Source organism: Gadus morhua, chromosome 4 (genome assembly GCF_902167405.1).
Source record: "Gadus morhua chromosome 4, gadMor3.0, whole genome shotgun sequence".
Classification (NCBI taxonomy): Eukaryota; Metazoa; Chordata; class Actinopteri; order Gadiformes; family Gadidae; genus Gadus; species Gadus morhua.
The window spans coordinates 4,534,613-4,552,094 of NC_044051.1; the positions used below are offsets into that span (position 1 = coordinate 4,534,613).

General features: G+C 45.7%; 1 protein-coding gene across 1 annotated transcript in view; it reads left to right on the forward strand.

The window, feature by feature from the left end:
* Positions 1-1,394: 1,394 nt before the first annotated feature.
* Positions 1,395-17,482, forward strand: part of LOC115542675 (potassium voltage-gated channel subfamily A member 1) — a 30,953-nt gene continuing 14,865 nt past the window's right edge. Inside the window, exon 1 of the mRNA XM_030355038.1 lies at positions 1,395-4,607. Within this exon, the coding sequence (XP_030210898.1) occupies positions 1,770-3,551 (1,782 nt within the window). The 5' untranslated portion in view covers positions 1,395-1,769 and the 3' untranslated portion in view covers positions 3,552-4,607. The remainder of the gene's footprint in view (positions 4,608-17,482) is intronic.

The window sequence follows — 17,482 nt, forward strand, 5'->3', positions numbered from 1 at the left end:
GTGATTGAACGGAGGGTGAATTGGCGATCCTTTGGTTCTATTGACGACATAGGATAGAAACATGTCTGAAGCTGTGAATCAAGACTCAGAGGGCAGGACTAGCATCGCTATCAGCTAGCCCACTGGCTCAATAATTCATATCAATCACCAAGTTCATTAAATAATCTTTGTGTTTTTGAGTGGAGGAAAAGTGATGAAAAAGAACATTATGTCCTTCTTGAATCAAAAACCAATTATATTAAATTATGTATAGACTAGCAATAGCCAGCGAGTGTCTTATTAATATTAAATCATTCAAATCACCAAGTGACCAAATTAATCGGTTTCAGAGGGGAGGAAATTTGCTGGAAAATAATTTCAATGCCGCAATACAAATCCCCATAAACCCAAACCAACATTCCATAATATATCACAAATAGAGCCATTCATATATGTCTTCCCTGATATAGTTCCTTGATAAAGATTGCAGGGAGATTAGCAGAGATGTCACCTGCGACCCTGACATGTAAAGCAGGAATCTATTGACCCTTTGACCCTGTGTGTGTGTGTGTGTGTGTGTGTGTGTGTGTGTGTGTGTGTGTGTGTGTGTGTGTGTGTGTGTGTGTGTGTGTGTGTGTGTGTGTGTGTGTGTGTGTGTGTGTCTGAATCCTCTCCCTTATCTCTACATATTGCTTTGGACTGGAGAAGCTCACTCCAGTTTGTTGTCCAGTTGTTTTTCTATTTCTAGGATAATATTTTAATTTGAAGCCCATATAATAATAATAATAATAATAAGTATTATTATTATTATGATAACACAGCACAGATTTCCTTTCTTATAGCTATAATATAAGCATATTATATAATATGTAGCCTAATTAAACACCCTCACTCTATATTCCTCAATCATATGGTTAAGTGTCGTTATGATCATGTGGGCCACGTGAATAACCCCATAACAACCTTCAGTTGTTTTATATGTAATAACATATAAAACAACCTTTATTATCATATCATAATTTATTCACTGAATCTATGATTTAGAGCAGCTTGAAGGTCTTCATCGGCGCTACAAAGGCAAAGAGAAAAAACCAACTTTCAGAACCGATCACACGCCCCCAACCTCACTCTCTCTCTCACACACACACACACACACACACACACACACACACACACACACACACACACACACACACACACACACACACACACACACACACACACACACACACACACACACACACCTCTCTCTCTCTCTCTCTCTCTCTCTCTCTCTCTCTCTCTCTCTCTCTCTCTCTCTCTCTCTCTCTCTCTCTCTCTCTCTCTCTCTCTCTCTCTCTCTCTCTCTCTCTCTCTCTCTCTCTCTCTCTCTCTCCCCCAAACACACACACACTCTCTAGCATGACTCTTGCTCACATTCGGAGACCACCCCGACGGCTCGGCGGTCGTACGTTGGCACGTTGACGTCAGTCAGAACGTTACTCTCCCATCCGGGTCCTCGCGCCTCTCGTGCTCATATTTACTTTGTCCAGACGGGAGGGAAAAGCTCAGCGCGTCTTAAGCGTGTTGGACACACACAGCCTCCCGTTCCCCGCGCGCTGTGATGGGAACCTCGCGACGTCCAGCAGCCCTGAAACTATTCCCGCCTTTGCTGGCTTTCTACTAGATTTCCCCCCTAATTGATTGATCGCGTGATTGGATACTGATTTTTTTCGCAACCACTTTTCGCAACAAGTGGTTTTACGCCCGCCCCCCGATGCATTCGGGTTTTTGATGGCTCCGAGGGGACCATGGAGATAGCCTTGGTGAGCTTTGAGAACGGCGGTGCCAAGCGGACCGCGGCGGGGGGCAATGCCGACGAAGCCTGCCGGAACGCGCTGGATCATCACCAACCCCAACTCCCTTTCGTGCAGACGGGACTCGGAGAGGACTACGGCAAGGAGCTGAACACCCTCAGCGGCTGCGGTGGTGGTGGAGGTTTTGGTGGTGGTGGTGGTGGTGGACTTCATCCACCTGCCCGGCGAGGCTCGTGGCGAATCAACGACATGAACAACACGTTCGGCTGCAGCGAGGGCTCCATGGATGCGCTTTTACGCGCGGACCACAGTCCGCACCTGTTCGACGAGGACACGCTGGAGCTGGACAACGTGGAACGGGACACGGAGTGCAACACGGAGCGCGTGCTCATCAACATCGCGGGGCTACGCTACGAGACGCAGTTGGGCACCCTGAACCAGTTCCCGGACACTGTACTCGGGGACCCCGCCAAGCGCATCAAGTACTTCGACCCGCTGCGCAACGAGTACTTCTTCGACCGCAACCGGCCCAGTTTCGACGGGATCCTCTACTTCTACCAGTCGGGCGGGAAAATTCGGCGGCCCGTCAACGTGTCCATCGACGTTTTCGCGGACGAGATCCGCTTCTACCAGCTCGGAGAGGAGGCCATGGAGCGGTTCCGCGAGGACGAGGGCTTCATCAAGGAGGAGGAGAAGCCGCTGCCCCAGAACGAGTTCCAGAAGCAGGTGTGGCTCATCTTTGAGTACCCGGAGAGCTCCAGCCCCGCGCGGGGCATCGCCATCGTGTCCGTGCTGGTCATCACCATCTCCATTATCACCTTCTGCTTGGAGACGCTCCCCGAGTTCCGGGACGAGCGCGAGCTACAGGTGACGGGTCGCCTTGACAACAACAGCAACAGCACCGGCGGCGCCCCGCGTCCCTCGCTCACCTTCACGGACCCCTTCTTCATCGTGGAGACCACGTGCGTGATCTGGTTCACCTTCGAGCTGATCGTGCGCTTCTTCGCGTGCCCCAGCAAGTCCGAATTCTCCAAGACGGTGATGAACATCATCGACATCATGTCCATCATGCCCTACTTCATCACCGTGGGCACGGAGCTCGCGGAGCAGCAGGGGGGGCAGGAGCACCAGCAGAACGGCCAGCAGGCCATGTCGCTGGCCATCCTGCGCGTCATCCGCCTGGTGAGGGTCTTCAGGATCTTCAAACTCTCGCGCCACTCCAAGGGGCTCCAGATCCTGGGTCAGACCCTCAAGGCCAGCATGCGCGAGCTGGGCCTGCTCATCTTCTTCCTGTTCATCGGCGTCATCCTCTTCTCGAGCGCTGTGTTCTTCGCCGAGGCGGACGAGCCCGAGTCGCACTTCTCCAGCATCCCCGACGCGTTCTGGTGGGCCGTGGTCACCATGACGACGGTGGGCTACGGCGACATGAGGCCAGTGACCGTGGGGGGCAAGATCGTGGGCTCGTTGTGTGCCATCGCCGGGGTGCTGACCATCGCGCTGCCCGTGCCGGTCATCGTGTCCAACTTCAACTACTTCTACCACCGTGAGACGGACCAGGACCAGTCGTCGCTGAAGGACGACCCGCCCAACCCCGACCACGCGAGCCCCGAGGCGAAGCGCCGCGGTAGCAAGTCCTCCACCAAGTCAGAGGACGTGGAGCACAACGACGGGGGAGGCGGTGCGGATAAGGCGAAGGACGCGAAGGGGAGCCGCGGAATGGCCATCAAGCGCTCCCTTTACGCGTTCTGCCTGAACACCAGGGACATGGACCTGTAGTGTTTGAGACGTTCTGCTGTGGTTGTGACTGAGACGCTGTTAGTGTGCTGATAGGCCTGTTTACTAGGGTGCTGTACGAGCCAAGGATCCACACTTTGTAATCCTGGAAAGGGATTCATTGACTGCGTAAAATACGCACAAATGAAAACCATTGCCATCCCAAACTCCGGTGAACATTATACCCCCAAGTTTCTATAGGATCCATTAAGAAATATCCTTAGGGCCCATATTATAAAACTAAAAACATAACATTTAAACAACATAGCATGCACTGCACATCACCCCTTAAACCGCAAAAGTCCAGTTATTTTTTATGCTTTTATGCTATTTTGCATTATATAACAAATCAGAGTTATGTTCGAAGTGAACGGCATTAGTAGGACGTTTATAAAGTGTTAGAGGGAGAGAGAGTGCACTGATGATTGAGACTCTGGATGATTACTTTACGCGCTTTCCATTACGCACTGGATGACTGGCATCCGAGAGAGGGCCTTCCCCGCTCCCCTCACGGAGCCGCTGGCCCCTCCTGTACATATGCCTCTGTAGATAGAGAGAACCACATGGCGATCAGCCCCGACGGCTTATTTTCGTATTCTTTCATGTTTTTAGTCGTATGTTTACTGAATTGGATAACACTGCGCAAATCGATATGGAGATACCCCCTGAACCGCCTGCTGTTTGTTGTTGTGATCGTGTTGTTTGGGATGTAAAAGAAAAAAAACTGAAATAACAATTTGTTTTTTAAACATAACGCTAATCTCGCTGCCCAGTTTGATTCACTCAGGTCTTTAGAAGTGAGTGAGTTTTTTTAATTTTTAATTCATTTTATTTTTTATGGCTATGCCCAAACTCAACCCACTACCTAACGAGGACTCACGGAGCATTTTGTTCTCTCAACACTGACAGTTTTTCCGTTTCTGATCACGTGACCAGAAGAGAAAAGAGCAAACGAAAAAAAATTAAAACAGACCCACTTTGGAAGTACCGCTGGAATAAACCGGAAATGGGACTAGGAGACCGACCAATCAGGAAGGCGTCTTGGGGAAGTCCTCAACCGTGAGTACAATTAAACAAATGTGATAAACTGTTCAGAGAGTAGGTCTCTGAATCATTAAGGTTTAACAAACTCCCACTTCAGAAAAAGGTCTTAAACAGGGTCTGTGTCCTCCAACAGCAGCCAGCACTCAGACAGGGATCATGCTTACAGATCAAAACCTTTTGTAGCACAAGGCTGAAAAGTTGTTCCAGAGAGCGGCACACAGCGAGGCCTCCTGACCTACATCCCTGCACTCGTGGATTAGATCTCAAATCAAACTTCCAGGGCCAAAGCTAAGCTCATTTTGATGAGACCTATCAAAGTGTCTTTTTTTCTTCTTCTTCTTCTTCTTCTTCTTCTTCTTCTTCTTCTTCTTCTTCTTCTTCTTCTTCTTCTTCTTCTTCTTAATTGTCCTATTCTAATTCATTTTTTTCTTCTTCTTCTTCTTCTTCTTCTTCTTCTTCTTCTTCTTCTTCTTCTTCTTCTTCTTCTTCTTATTTTCTTCTCACCGAATTCTTAATCTTCTCCTCCTCCTCCTCCTCCTCCTCCTTCTGCCCCCATTCCTCAGAGACCTCCCCATTGTACACTTGACGACGCTGCTAAACCAGGTTAATAGCCACCAGGGGTTTCTACCTGTCCGCCTCGCTGAGCGTTAACCATGTCTCCCCGTCACATCAGCCACGTGACTGGATGATGCATCTCCACTCTGCGTCCTTCTGCTTCCAGTGTGCTCACAGCGGTTCCTAAAGGCTCAGTTATGGTTCCACGCCGACACAACGCAATGACAACGCAGACGCTTCGACACAGTCGTGAACCTGTTGTGGTTCTGCGTCAGGTTTTAGTGAGCGGCCAATCACAGCCCTTGCTGCTGCGCCGCCTCAACGCAAGGTTGCAATTCTTGGGAGGCGCACGCCAGGCCCTTGCGATGGAAGCAAGGAGAATCCGCAAGGACATAATGGGTCTGTAAACCCCCTTGCGTTGTGTCGAAGTGGTACCATAACTAAGCCTTTAGCGATCGTTACTCTGGGATGTGACTTTCACAAGACAGAGTGTGAGCTCTCTGCAGGGGGGGAGGGGGGGGGGGGACAAAGGAAGTGTCTAATGACAGCAGAACAAGTCAGAGATAAAGTGGAGGCTGCAAGACCAGAGATGCTATCGGTTAAAAGGGCCGGGAGAAGCTCACGTCGCTCCCCTGTCAGAATTGTAAATTTGCAGGCACTTAGTGGCTGCCACGTGAATTTATTTGACAAAGAGGGAGGGGAAAGGTTGGCCTTGCATGACAAAAGGAGATAAATATGTGCAGCTGCTAAATTACTGAACGTTTCATATGTAACAAACCTGCTTTTTGGTTTGTTCTTTATATTTCTAACCAGAAGACTAATTTTTTCAGAGTTCATTTAGCCTCTGCAAAGCTTCCTCCCTTACCTCCCCATGCCCCTTTTAGGCCCTTATTGTATGTTGTACGTCCCGGCACTTAATGTGCGCACTTATTGTATGTTGCGCGTCCTTGCACTAAAAAATAGTACTGAACATTTTTTAGTATCTTATCCTAGCTATCTTTGTTGTATACGGGGAATGGGTTAACCTAGTGATTGTTAGTGCTTGGCACAACATCCTTACTGTACCGACAGCGATATATCATTGTTTCTCTTTCTTCCGACAAATGTACTAGTTGTAATTCGATTTGGATAAAGTTTTGCTCTAAACATAGAATGTCAATGTAGATGTTATGCTCTTGGGTTAGTCAAGAAACCAGACCTCCAGCCCCTGAATGGTGTATTCACGACGTTGATTCTGATTGGCTCATCTTAGTTCAAATCGGTCACTTAGTCCTAAACCCCGCATAAACTGTGGTGCCCAGGGACCGGCGGGCGGATGTCGGAGCACATCAGATACGGCCCTGTTTGTATCCTGCCCGCAGTGTGATTGTTGGACGTGTTGGGTTGCTATGTGCATAACATGGCCATTAACCGGCTGAGCGTCTATTTCACTGCTTGCTGGGCATTGTGCAAAACCACGGCCTCCTCCTCAGACAAACTGGATTTAGACTATTTGCGTGTGGAGGACGGGTGAAACGACAACGTTTTGCATGGCGCTGTGCAGGGTTTACAAATTGAAACACTTGCGGTTTAGTCTTTTATGCAAAAACAATCAGTTCAGGCGCTCGCTGGCGTCTTGCCTGAGAGGACAAAGCCAGCATGGGTGTTTGTCTTCCTCCATGCTGACGTCTCCAAGGTTACACCAGTAGCTTGGTGCTGCCTCTTCTGCTCGCGAGTATTGTCTGTCTCGAGACAGCGTATAACCTTGGCTCCCGGGAACTTCTATTGTACATCTGAAAGCTTCTCGGCAAAGCGGTGTTGAGCGACAGTAAGACGGTATTATAAAACAAGAGAACCCTAGACTCTTTCTATATACCGTGTGGCCTTCATCGTCCAACCGGAAGTGATTTAATAACCGTCTTTTGTGAAAAGGCGACTTTAGGTCATGTTTGACGAAGTCTCATGTTCATGCCCTGTATATCGTTTTTAAGATATGGGTCCTAGAATGCAACAATGTTCTCACTGGAGATGAGCCATCTCCGCGAGACGGACGGACACACAGGGCGTTGTGTCTGTCGGTCGTTTCCGAGGCGATAACGGGTGACGCACATACATTGAGCGTAGAACACACACCGCCACCCTTAATCTCGGGTAGCTGTGGATTCAAACCTCCATCTCAGATCCAGGGATGCGATCCAATAGAGGGAAGCTGCTCTACCATCTTCTACTCTTCCTTCTCAAGCATGAGCGCAGATGCGTCCACCTGAGTAAAAATAGGAGTAATTAAGCATCCCAGTGCTCTCAGAGAGAGGGAGGGAGGGAGGGGGGGGGGAGAGCTTGGGGGAGGATTCCTTCTGTTCGTCCGCATGGCCTTGTCTCCGCGCTCCTGAATAATCACGGGCAACGCAACATCTGGACGCAGTCGTCCATCAACCAATTAACGTGCCATTTTTGTTTCTTTCCCGTTTTGTTACGGTTTACCTGGTGATTACAGCTTCCCCGGGTCTCAGGCTGGGCTAAGTAGTGGTTGTCAGCTCTCACGGTGATGTCGCCATGGTAACCAAAACCCTCGATTTAAATCCACAGGCTCAGCGGCAAAACTGGTTAGGGGGTTCGATGATTGCCCGTTGCGTCATCAGCTCTCATTAAGCATACTTTGTGTATAGTAAGTCATGTGACAACCTTGGGTCAATAAGAAGGTAGACTTGCTGGTAAGCGTGTATTGTTGTGAATGTTTAGTTTGCCGAGAATGCCTGTGAACCCCTGGGGTTTCATGACATTGTCAGTTGAGCTCTTTTAAAGATGTTACTTGTGTAGTTAGTGGTGTGATGTTAGGAACACTTGCCCTCGCTTCACGGCGTATCCATAAGGCCTACCTCAACATTTTCTCACACTGTTTATTTGGGCAACAGTCAACTGGCTTATTAAAATTTGAAATGCCGTATGCAATATTGACATTGCTTAGTCAAAAGATATTTGACCCAATCTATAACCTGTGCTTTCCCCTGTATATTTGTACTTTCCCTATACATGGTGACTGTAGACAAACAAAGCCTTTGAATTGGGATTTGGATAATAATATTGTGCGTACGCAACCAAACTGTCAAAACAGAGTTCATGGAAGGAGCTTCAGCCACAGGATCAGCAGGGGCCATGAAGAGGGAAAACCGTTTCTCACGGTTCTGTTTGGATAGGTCTGGATGTCTCCGGGCAGTAGTGTGTGTGTGTGTGTGTGTGTGTGTGTGTGTGTGTGTGTGTGTGTGTGTGTGTGTGTGTGTGTGTGTGTGTGTGTGTGTGTGTGTGTGTGTGTGTGTGTGTGTGTGTGTGTGAGGATCTCTACTAAATGCAAATTAATTTTTTTCCCCTTTTCACATACAGCATTAAAATTGACTGGATTAAAGCAGTGACTACGCTTACATTAAAATGTATGTATTTAGGTGCAGAGCTGTCTCTCACAGCTTTTTTTCTGTCCCGGTCCGACCCTGTTGCCATAGTAATACCTTAGGAAGGACAAGTGTCAACTGACAAGTTTAACTGTTATTAGTTTTTCATGCATTTCAATGCAGTCGAACTATAATTGTTTTTTCAAACGTAAGCTGAAAATTGCAAACATGTTAATTGAATAAGAGATGATTGTTGTGGAATAATTATGATGTGTTCATAATATTGTATACAAAGCAATTAATAAGTCAAAGTGATTGGTCTGAAGGACACCTGTAGACTGCATTGTTTTGTCAATAACGGTGTTCAGGCGTATCAGATTCTCAAGGAGTTAAACGCAAAATTTGCACTAAGATTCCTGCAAAACAATTTGCCACTTCCACACTATGTGCGCTCGCTACGTCCCTTTCGGATACCAAAGCTAGCTGCTCGCTGTGGCTGATTCTGATGTTACCTGATACAATAATATATATATAAAAAAAAAACATACACAGTATATAGGGCTTTATACAACGGGGGGCCTAAATCCAGCGATCTGATTGGTTCCTAACTGTTGTATAATGAGCGTATACATAACTGCTATGACGCCCGATCATTTTGTGAAAGTATCACTCCGCGCCTTGAAGTGGAAACCGGTACAACCGTTCTCTCGGAGGGACGCTAAAGTGTGTTGCATAGCGACCGTCGTGCATTTTGAAGGCAGCCAGGAGGGACTACTTTTTGGTAGTCTTTAATAAAACGGCTACTTTGACTTTCTTGGTTTCTTTTTAAATGTAGTGTGTCTATGACTTTCGTTTCGCCTTGAAACGACCCGTTTGAAAGGGGGTCGCCAGGGTCGCCGGCCCTCCGCTGCGCGTCGGGGCCGGACAACGCCCCTTAACAGTGGTATAATGAGCACATACCACAGCCTGGTGTGATCTATTGCTTAAATATATATGTATTGCTGCAAAATTTCTTTCTTGAGATCATTAAACCAAAGAGCATTTGGCCCAAGGGCCCCTCATTAGAAAGGTAAACAAAGCCGTAGCACTTTGGGGTATTGATTGCGAAGGGACCAAAGTGCTAATGCTGTTGTTAACATTCGTGGTGCGCTTACCCTAAATGCTCTTTGGTGGAATCGGAACAACAAAGTAATTATATTGGTAACAGATGTATTACTGAAGCCAGGAAAGTCATGATCGAATCACCCGGATCGTTTTTGGTGTCCCTGTCGATCCGCTGTTTCAATCTCTGGGAGGTTAGGTACAAAAGCACACTCGCAATTACTGTTTATTGCCATACATTTCGCCAAATCTTCGATATTACTACTTTAAGTGTTAGAGTAAAAGTTTCTTCACATTAGATAATTTGGTGCATTTGCTGTTTGTTGCCCATCTAATCTAAAGGTGCATCTGCATTTTATGGATACACTATATCCTACTATCTTAACTGTAGGGTTAGGGTAAGGGTTAGGCCTTACCCTTTCCTTAATTTATGTTTTTAATAAGCAGGAAACTGCAGGATATTCCCTGAAAGTTAGCATCTTGCGTTTATTCTTTGCTAGCATCCTGTATTCTAGTTTTGTGCTTCAAAATAACGTCTCACTACCAACGCCACCGCACGTTGAAAGGCAGGCCAGTAACGTTTCAAGGCTAACATTTTGAATGGACCCACAACCCTTTTCTCCCAGACTGTGGATCGCTGTATGCCGTCAGACCTCAATTTCTAAGAGTGTTAAGAGCTCACAGTAGCAGATAGCATCAGGTCATATCTTTGTGGGGGGGTTCGCTCCACATGATGTGAAAAAGTGAAAGCTTCTAGTGTTCTTCTGGCCCATTCACCAAGAAAGCGTCGGAACACTTTTAAACTCGGTGCTACAAAGAATGGTGACGGCTTCAACATGGTCTCCAACCAGGAGGCAGATCTACCTCTGTCCGTTGGCCTGAGATAGTTTGTTCATTGAGAGACAGGAAACACATAGTGAATGAAGCCTACACATGACGATGGATCAATTGAACACATTATCCATATCAAACTACTTTATTTCACAGGCGTTATTGAGAGGAGTTGCTGTTCTGTAAGAAGCTTTAGCCTTAGCCTTTATCATTTAGCCTTAGCCTTTAGCCTTAGCCTTTAGCATTCATCTTTGTTTAGCAAGGAACGGTAAATCTATCTATGAGTCATGTTGCTATTCTAATTATTTGCTTGTCCTGCAGTCATGGTGATGACACCTGTTCTGACAATTAAAGTGCAGCGGTGGGAATATGGAGGATTGGAAAATTAATAACGTTTTTGGCAGAGATGGTAGGCTCATCCGGCCTTTTGTTGTAAGTTGTAACACAGAGGCCGATTCATATCGTAGGAATTCCAAAGGGAGACGTAATGATTTGGCAAAGTCTTTGTTGCTTCTCACCTCTTTGTTGTCGGAGACAACAGGAAAACCTGGATCTCCGCCTGAATGTTGACGGGGTTCATCAGAGTGACTCGATGTGTTTGTTGAAACCACGACAAAGAAGTTGTTCACACATTCAGAAGTAACATTGACGAGAAAAAATGTCACACCTCGGAATTGAAGATACATTGGAATTCTCAAGTGTTTGTTATTTTAATCTGAGTGGAATGTGTGTGTGTGTATCTTGGTTGTGTGTGTGTGTGTGTGTGTGTGTGTGTGTGTGTGTGTGTGTGTGTGTGTGTGTGTGTGTGTGTGTGTGTGTGTGTGTGTGTGTGTGTGTGTGTGTGTGTGTGTGTGTGTGTGTGTGTGAGAGTTTGTATCTGGGTTTGTCTTTGTCTGTATAAGTGAGTGTGTGTGTATAAGTGAGTGTGCGTGTATGTGTGTTTGTCTGTGCATGGGTGCATGTCAGCCTGAAGCCAAATGTCATTACTGCTGTCATGCTAATGCCATTAGCTAACTTTGTATCAGAGTCTCAAATATTGTCCACCCTTATTGGCAGCATGATAAGCCAATCATATTGAGGGGCGGGCCTAACGGAGGTTTGAATACCGAAAACGACTCATTGTGAAGGGTAGATGATGCATTGTGGGTATTCATGTGTGTGAATGCCAGGGCTACCCTTTATGGAGGACCTCATTAGGCAAACATACATTCAGCGTTAATAGTGTTCTTCAAGGCAGTATGTTCTCATTTAGCCAACATTATTTTGACTAATGTGTTGTGTTGTGTAGCATTTGTCTACAGTTTATTTGTGTAGCATGTATTTCAAGACCATTATATTTGTAGCTTATTAGAACTGTATCTTAGAATAGATTAGGGCTGGGTAAAAAAATCTATTGAATCGATTTTGGATCGATTTCATTAAAATTTTGCAATATCGATTCATAGGGCATGAGATTGATTTTTTTTAACTTTTTTTTATAATTTTTTTTGTTTTTGTTTTATTTTTTTTATTTTTTTTGTTTTATTATTTTTTTTGTTTTTTATTATTATTATTTGTGCACTTTAATAAACAATGCCTTGATGCAATTTGCAGTGATGGAATGTTGTAGTTCAAGTGCACTTTCACATGCAATTCCTTTTCTAATTTCAAAATTGCACTTTTGAGACTTGAGACAGTTTTGTTTACAGCTGAAGTTTAAACTGTCCAATTTACAAGTTTGCCCTTAAAACCTGTTGGTTAAGACGAAGAAAAAAAATGAAGTACATTTGTATTTTGTAACACAGTTGAGCCATTTTCATTATTTAAGAGCAGATTGAACCGAATCGAATCGTGATTAATCGATTCAGAACCTTAAGAATCGAAATGTAATCGATTAAGGAAATTGGCCAAGATACCCTAGAATGGATATGTGATAAAATCCCTAATGTTAGAGGCCACTTCTAGGGATAACCAGGGGTGCAATACGTACTCTATAAGAGAAAATGAACGCACAATAGCAGAAGGTAGAACAAGACAAAATGTAAAATGTTGAAAGAGATCTGTTGCTGAAACCTTACATTCATATTTACATGAAGACTTAATAATTAACAAACATACACAAAAATAAACTTGTTATAGACACCTGTGTACGATAATAGGTTGCACTAGAACCAAATTCTAATCCATCTAACCATTGTGAGCGCCTTAAGAGAAAGCAGAGGGCATCCTGGGGAAGAAAAGAGTGTATAATATATCTGTCACAGACAGAAAGACATCGGTCTGTTTGAATGAGACGTCAACACAAGATCTCTGATCAGGAACAGTTCTCCAAGTGTGACCCCTGTTCTCTGCCCCCTTAACTCCTGGCTTAAGCGCCCCCCGTTCCCTCCCCCACACCCCCCTCCGCCCTGCATGGGGGGGGGGGGGGGGGGGGAGCGAAGGAGAGAATGTGGCAGAAAATGGGAGCGATATGAAAAGGGTCGAGGAGGAGATTACGTAAGCCTCCTGACACACAGTGCAGCGGCTGCAGCTGGGGCCGCCTCTTCCTCCTCAGCGTGGAAAAGCAAAGGTTACGAGAGAGGGAGACAGAGGGAGAGAGACAGAGGAAGAGAGAGGGACAGAGAGGGAGACAGAGAGACAGAGGGAGAGAGAGAGAGAGAGAGAGAGAGAGAGAGAGAGAGAGGGAGAGAGAGACAGAGGGAGAGAGACAGAGAGAGAGAGACAGAGAGGGAGAGACAGAGAGAGAGAGGGAGAGAGAGAGAGGGAGAGAGGGAGAGACAGACAACGAGAGAGAGGGGGAGGGGGAGAGAGAGAGAGAGCAAGAGACAACGAGCGAGAGAGAGAGAGAGAGGGGGACGGAGAGAGAGAGAGAGAGCAAGAGACAACGAGAGAGAGAGAGAGAAACGAGAGACGGAGACAGAGAGACAGAGTGAGAGAGAGAGAGTGAGAAAGAGTAAGAGAGAAACGAGAGACAGAGAGACAGAGACAGAGAGAGAGAGAGAGAGATAGAGAGGCTGACCTCATTCTGCCTGTCAACGGGGGACGTGACATTGTTATAATTATATCCGATTTTTGTCATGCGCTAAGGTCATCTTTGAATTGTTTGCCGGGCGTCTCGGCCATCGTTTTCGCCTCCGACGATCGTTTACGTTTGCCGAAACATCCCATAATTTTTTGGTCAGGGCGTCTCGGGGCGTAGCGTTGGTAGTGTTCGTAGCTTATTGAACTAATCTAACACCTGGTCTAGGACAGGCTGACACTGATTTATGAATCAGTGTTTGGATATTATTATCGATGGCTTTTATGAATCGGTATCATTTATGAATTAGTCCCGTCTTTAATCAGGATCATTATTATTATCATGTTCATCAATATAACAGCTGATATGCGAAGCGTAGCTATCATATACGACAAGAGCCCGGGTCATCACAATGCATCAAATGTGTCTGGGTTGCCTCATTGGATCAGTTTAGGGAGGTTGGTTCCCCACCTGCTCCCATGTGCCATGCGCCCCAAGCCCTCCACAAGAGCCTGTGGCTGGATGGGGTCCCACAGAGGACATTTGTCCTATGAAAGGACGTGGAAGGTGCAGGGCGACTTGGGCAGAGAGAGAGGGGGCTTCAAGATGAAACGAGAGACGACAGATCGTTAGTCACCCATGTCCCCGAGACGGAAGTAACCGACGTTTCTCCCCTCGCCGTCGACAACAGCAGGTTCTGTCTGCCGAAGGAGGGACGGGTTGTGCGCAGCGTGTAGCGTGTTAGCATGTAGCGGAGTGCGTGCGGAGCAGCCATGTCCCCCCCCCCCCCCCCCCCCACAAAGCGACAGTGGTTTTGAGCTGGTGAGCAAAACAAAAAACTCTGAGGTCACAGAAACACAACACACAACACACAATACAAAACACCCGCACAACAGTATGATGTCATTGTGTACTGAGAAAAAATTGCGACGAAAAACGCAACGAACACTCTCAGGGCGCCGTGGGAACAGGTTCTGTGACGGTACGGTTACGGAGATTGAACGCGATCTGAGTGGCCTAGTAGGCCGGTGAACCTCATCCTCGCCCCTTCTCCTCCTTGTGCGTGTCTTTGTGTGCGTGTGTTTTCCCCGGTCGGCTGGCCGTACCGTGTCTTTATCGTAGTCTTTAGCTGCCATCTGATTTGATCCCCAGTTTAAACCTCTACTTCCTTGGGGGCCGCTTCTCGCTTTCAAACGTTCTGTTGGTGGTGGTTATGGTATTTCTTAATCTTATACAAACATGTGAAGGGTGGTGGTTTAGCCTGGTTTTAGTCATAAATAAGTAGGAGAAAACGTATGTAAAACACAGATCTTCTTAACGACGCGTTGAGTTGAAACAACAACAACCTTTTTAATAATTTGGCCATTTTCCTTTATTTGTTATTAAAGTGCAATGCAAAGTTATGGAAGAAGCTTTGCATTAGCTGCTGTAGCTTCCTCACAACCGTAGCTAAGGCTGGTGGTGTTGGAGCCCTGTATTGTGCTAACCCCCCTAGAATCCCCTTTGGCATCACTGTTCCCATTCGGATTATACTGGAGACCAGTACACTAAAGGGAGAAAAGTGAGGCAGCCTGTCCAGTACGATTCTACTGCACACACAGAGATGGGGTTGATATCTAGTGTGTTGCAGATAGTGTTTTGATGCAGAAGTGCGTGACATTAAAAGAGTTGAGTATTCATGAAATCTTGCTACGAAATAATCAGATTTTGCATGGAGAATCAGAATAATTCATGAAACAATACTAACACATTATGACATTCCCGCCTACTACTCACAGATACTTACATTAATCCCACCTTGCAAAATCTAAAATCCTGTCACATATGTTAGCAGTCATTAGCTTACTCACAACCCTTCAGCGATTGTTTAGAGAAAAAAATGAAATTGCATGAATCAATTTATGATTTATCAAAGACTGCAGGACTAAATGAAATGGGTGTATTTTAATATTGTGCGGATCAATGCTCTCTGCTTGATGAATTTCCCTCAATGGATGTAGAAGCCATGGATGTAGGAACCCGGGTGTTGCACCGATGTAGCCGCTCATGTGGCACTGAGTGAGCGAGTGAACCGGCTCATTGGTGTATTTGATAATTAGTTTATTTTTAAGCCGTGGCCGTGGCTGGAGGTGTGTGTGGCGGGGAACCGTAAAATGCTTGTAACAAGCTTACGTAACTTAATTGTTTCGCCGCGGAGGACGACAGCCGTGGAGGCAGAAGAAGAAAATAAACTGAATAAGTGAGAGCACGATATATATATATATATATATATATATATATATATATATATATATATATATATATATATATATATATATATATATATATATATATATATATACACACAGTGGGGTTTATAAATCCAGCTCTCAAATTATTTTACTTTCGCTTTCACTTTCCTTCTCTGTTGTTGGAAAACACCAAACGCTAACGGATACAACTTTCAGTTAAAGAAGTCTCCTCCCAGAATGCACCAGAAATGTTCGACAGGCCTACCGTCCCTGCGTGCGAGGCCACATGTGCACACGCTGACAGAACGCTTCAGTGTTTTATTGCAAACGGTTCTCCACAACCCGCGTACGGTGCGACGTGTTCACAGTCGACTGGGAGAAGAGACATGGCGCTGCAGTGTTTACCGCATCCAATCTGATACCAACTACATTCAGTCAGTGAGGAGGCTTCATGTTGGAGTTAGGGAGTGGTCATGCAGTGTTTTAAAGGTCATTACTATTTACTATGTCAACATCGCTGTTATCCAAAGCAGTTAACAGTGAAATGTGTAAAAAGAAAAAAGACCCACAGGTCATCGATAGATTAGTTTGAGGCCTCATGCTCGAGGATTGGAACAGAATGACCACAGGAAGTGAGGTTTGAACCCTCAGCTGGGAGTCAAACACCCACCAATCACGGCCCTCCTTGACTACCCTGCCCTTGACTATGTTATGCTGCAGAGAGACCGAACCTGGCCTCCACTATTGACTAGGGATCGACCGATACAGATTTTTTTGGGCCGATACGATACCGATATTTTTTCATCAGCCGTAGCCGATACTCCGATACGCCGATACCGATATTTAGAGCCGATATTTAGAGCCGATACTGCTTTTGCTCCCTCAATCATAAAAATTACACTGATAACAAATGTTACAAGTCTCAATTTAAAAAAGGAACATTTATTGAACTTCAATATAAAAAACTATATTTAACAAATAGTAAAAACAGGTGAGGTAAAACAAGTAAGAAAAATTAGATGAGCAATATTTAACAAATATTAAAAACAGGTGAGGTAGAACAAGTAAAAATATGTATGTCATAAAGTATGTTATTGTAATCATTTTTATTGGCTTCTAACTGGATTATGATAGCCTGCACCCTTCTTCCCCATATGTGTCTATCGGTGGGGTATATTTAGTTAAAACTCCATTTGTGGACAAATGCACATTGCCCATCATAAGAAGTTCAGATAAAATTATGATAAAATCTTTGGGATATCAACATTCCATGTTGGACGGTATTCCGGCCCTCCTGGCGTGACATCTCCTGCAGCTTACGATGTGCAGATAAAGAATGTGATGGTGTGCATTCCATCGGCTCTCATCCTCCGCTGCCTGACTCCCGGGATTTGCCCCGGGGCATCTGATTTGGCCGGCTGCATAATATCAGTCGGCCACACACGCACCTCCTGTCAGATCAGATCGGATGATGGAACGGCTTCGTCACGGTATCTCAAGACATCTGTTAGGCTTTTGCCCGCCGTCCTCTCCCCAAAGAGCATTAGCGTGCACAGGGTAAGGTACTGTCGTGGGTTTGAGCCACTCCTTTTAAAGAGGACTGGACGGATGAGATGAAGTCCCTTGTTGGCTGTCGTCACATCCATCATTCGTTGTTTATATAGGTTGTCAGGAGAAATGACCGATAAGACAATGCCTTTTATTGGCCGTTGTCGCATCTATGAGCTGTCTTTTATGAATGCCCCCTGATTGGAACAATGACCGATGAGACAAAACCTCTTATTGGCTGTTTATATCACATCTATTACACGC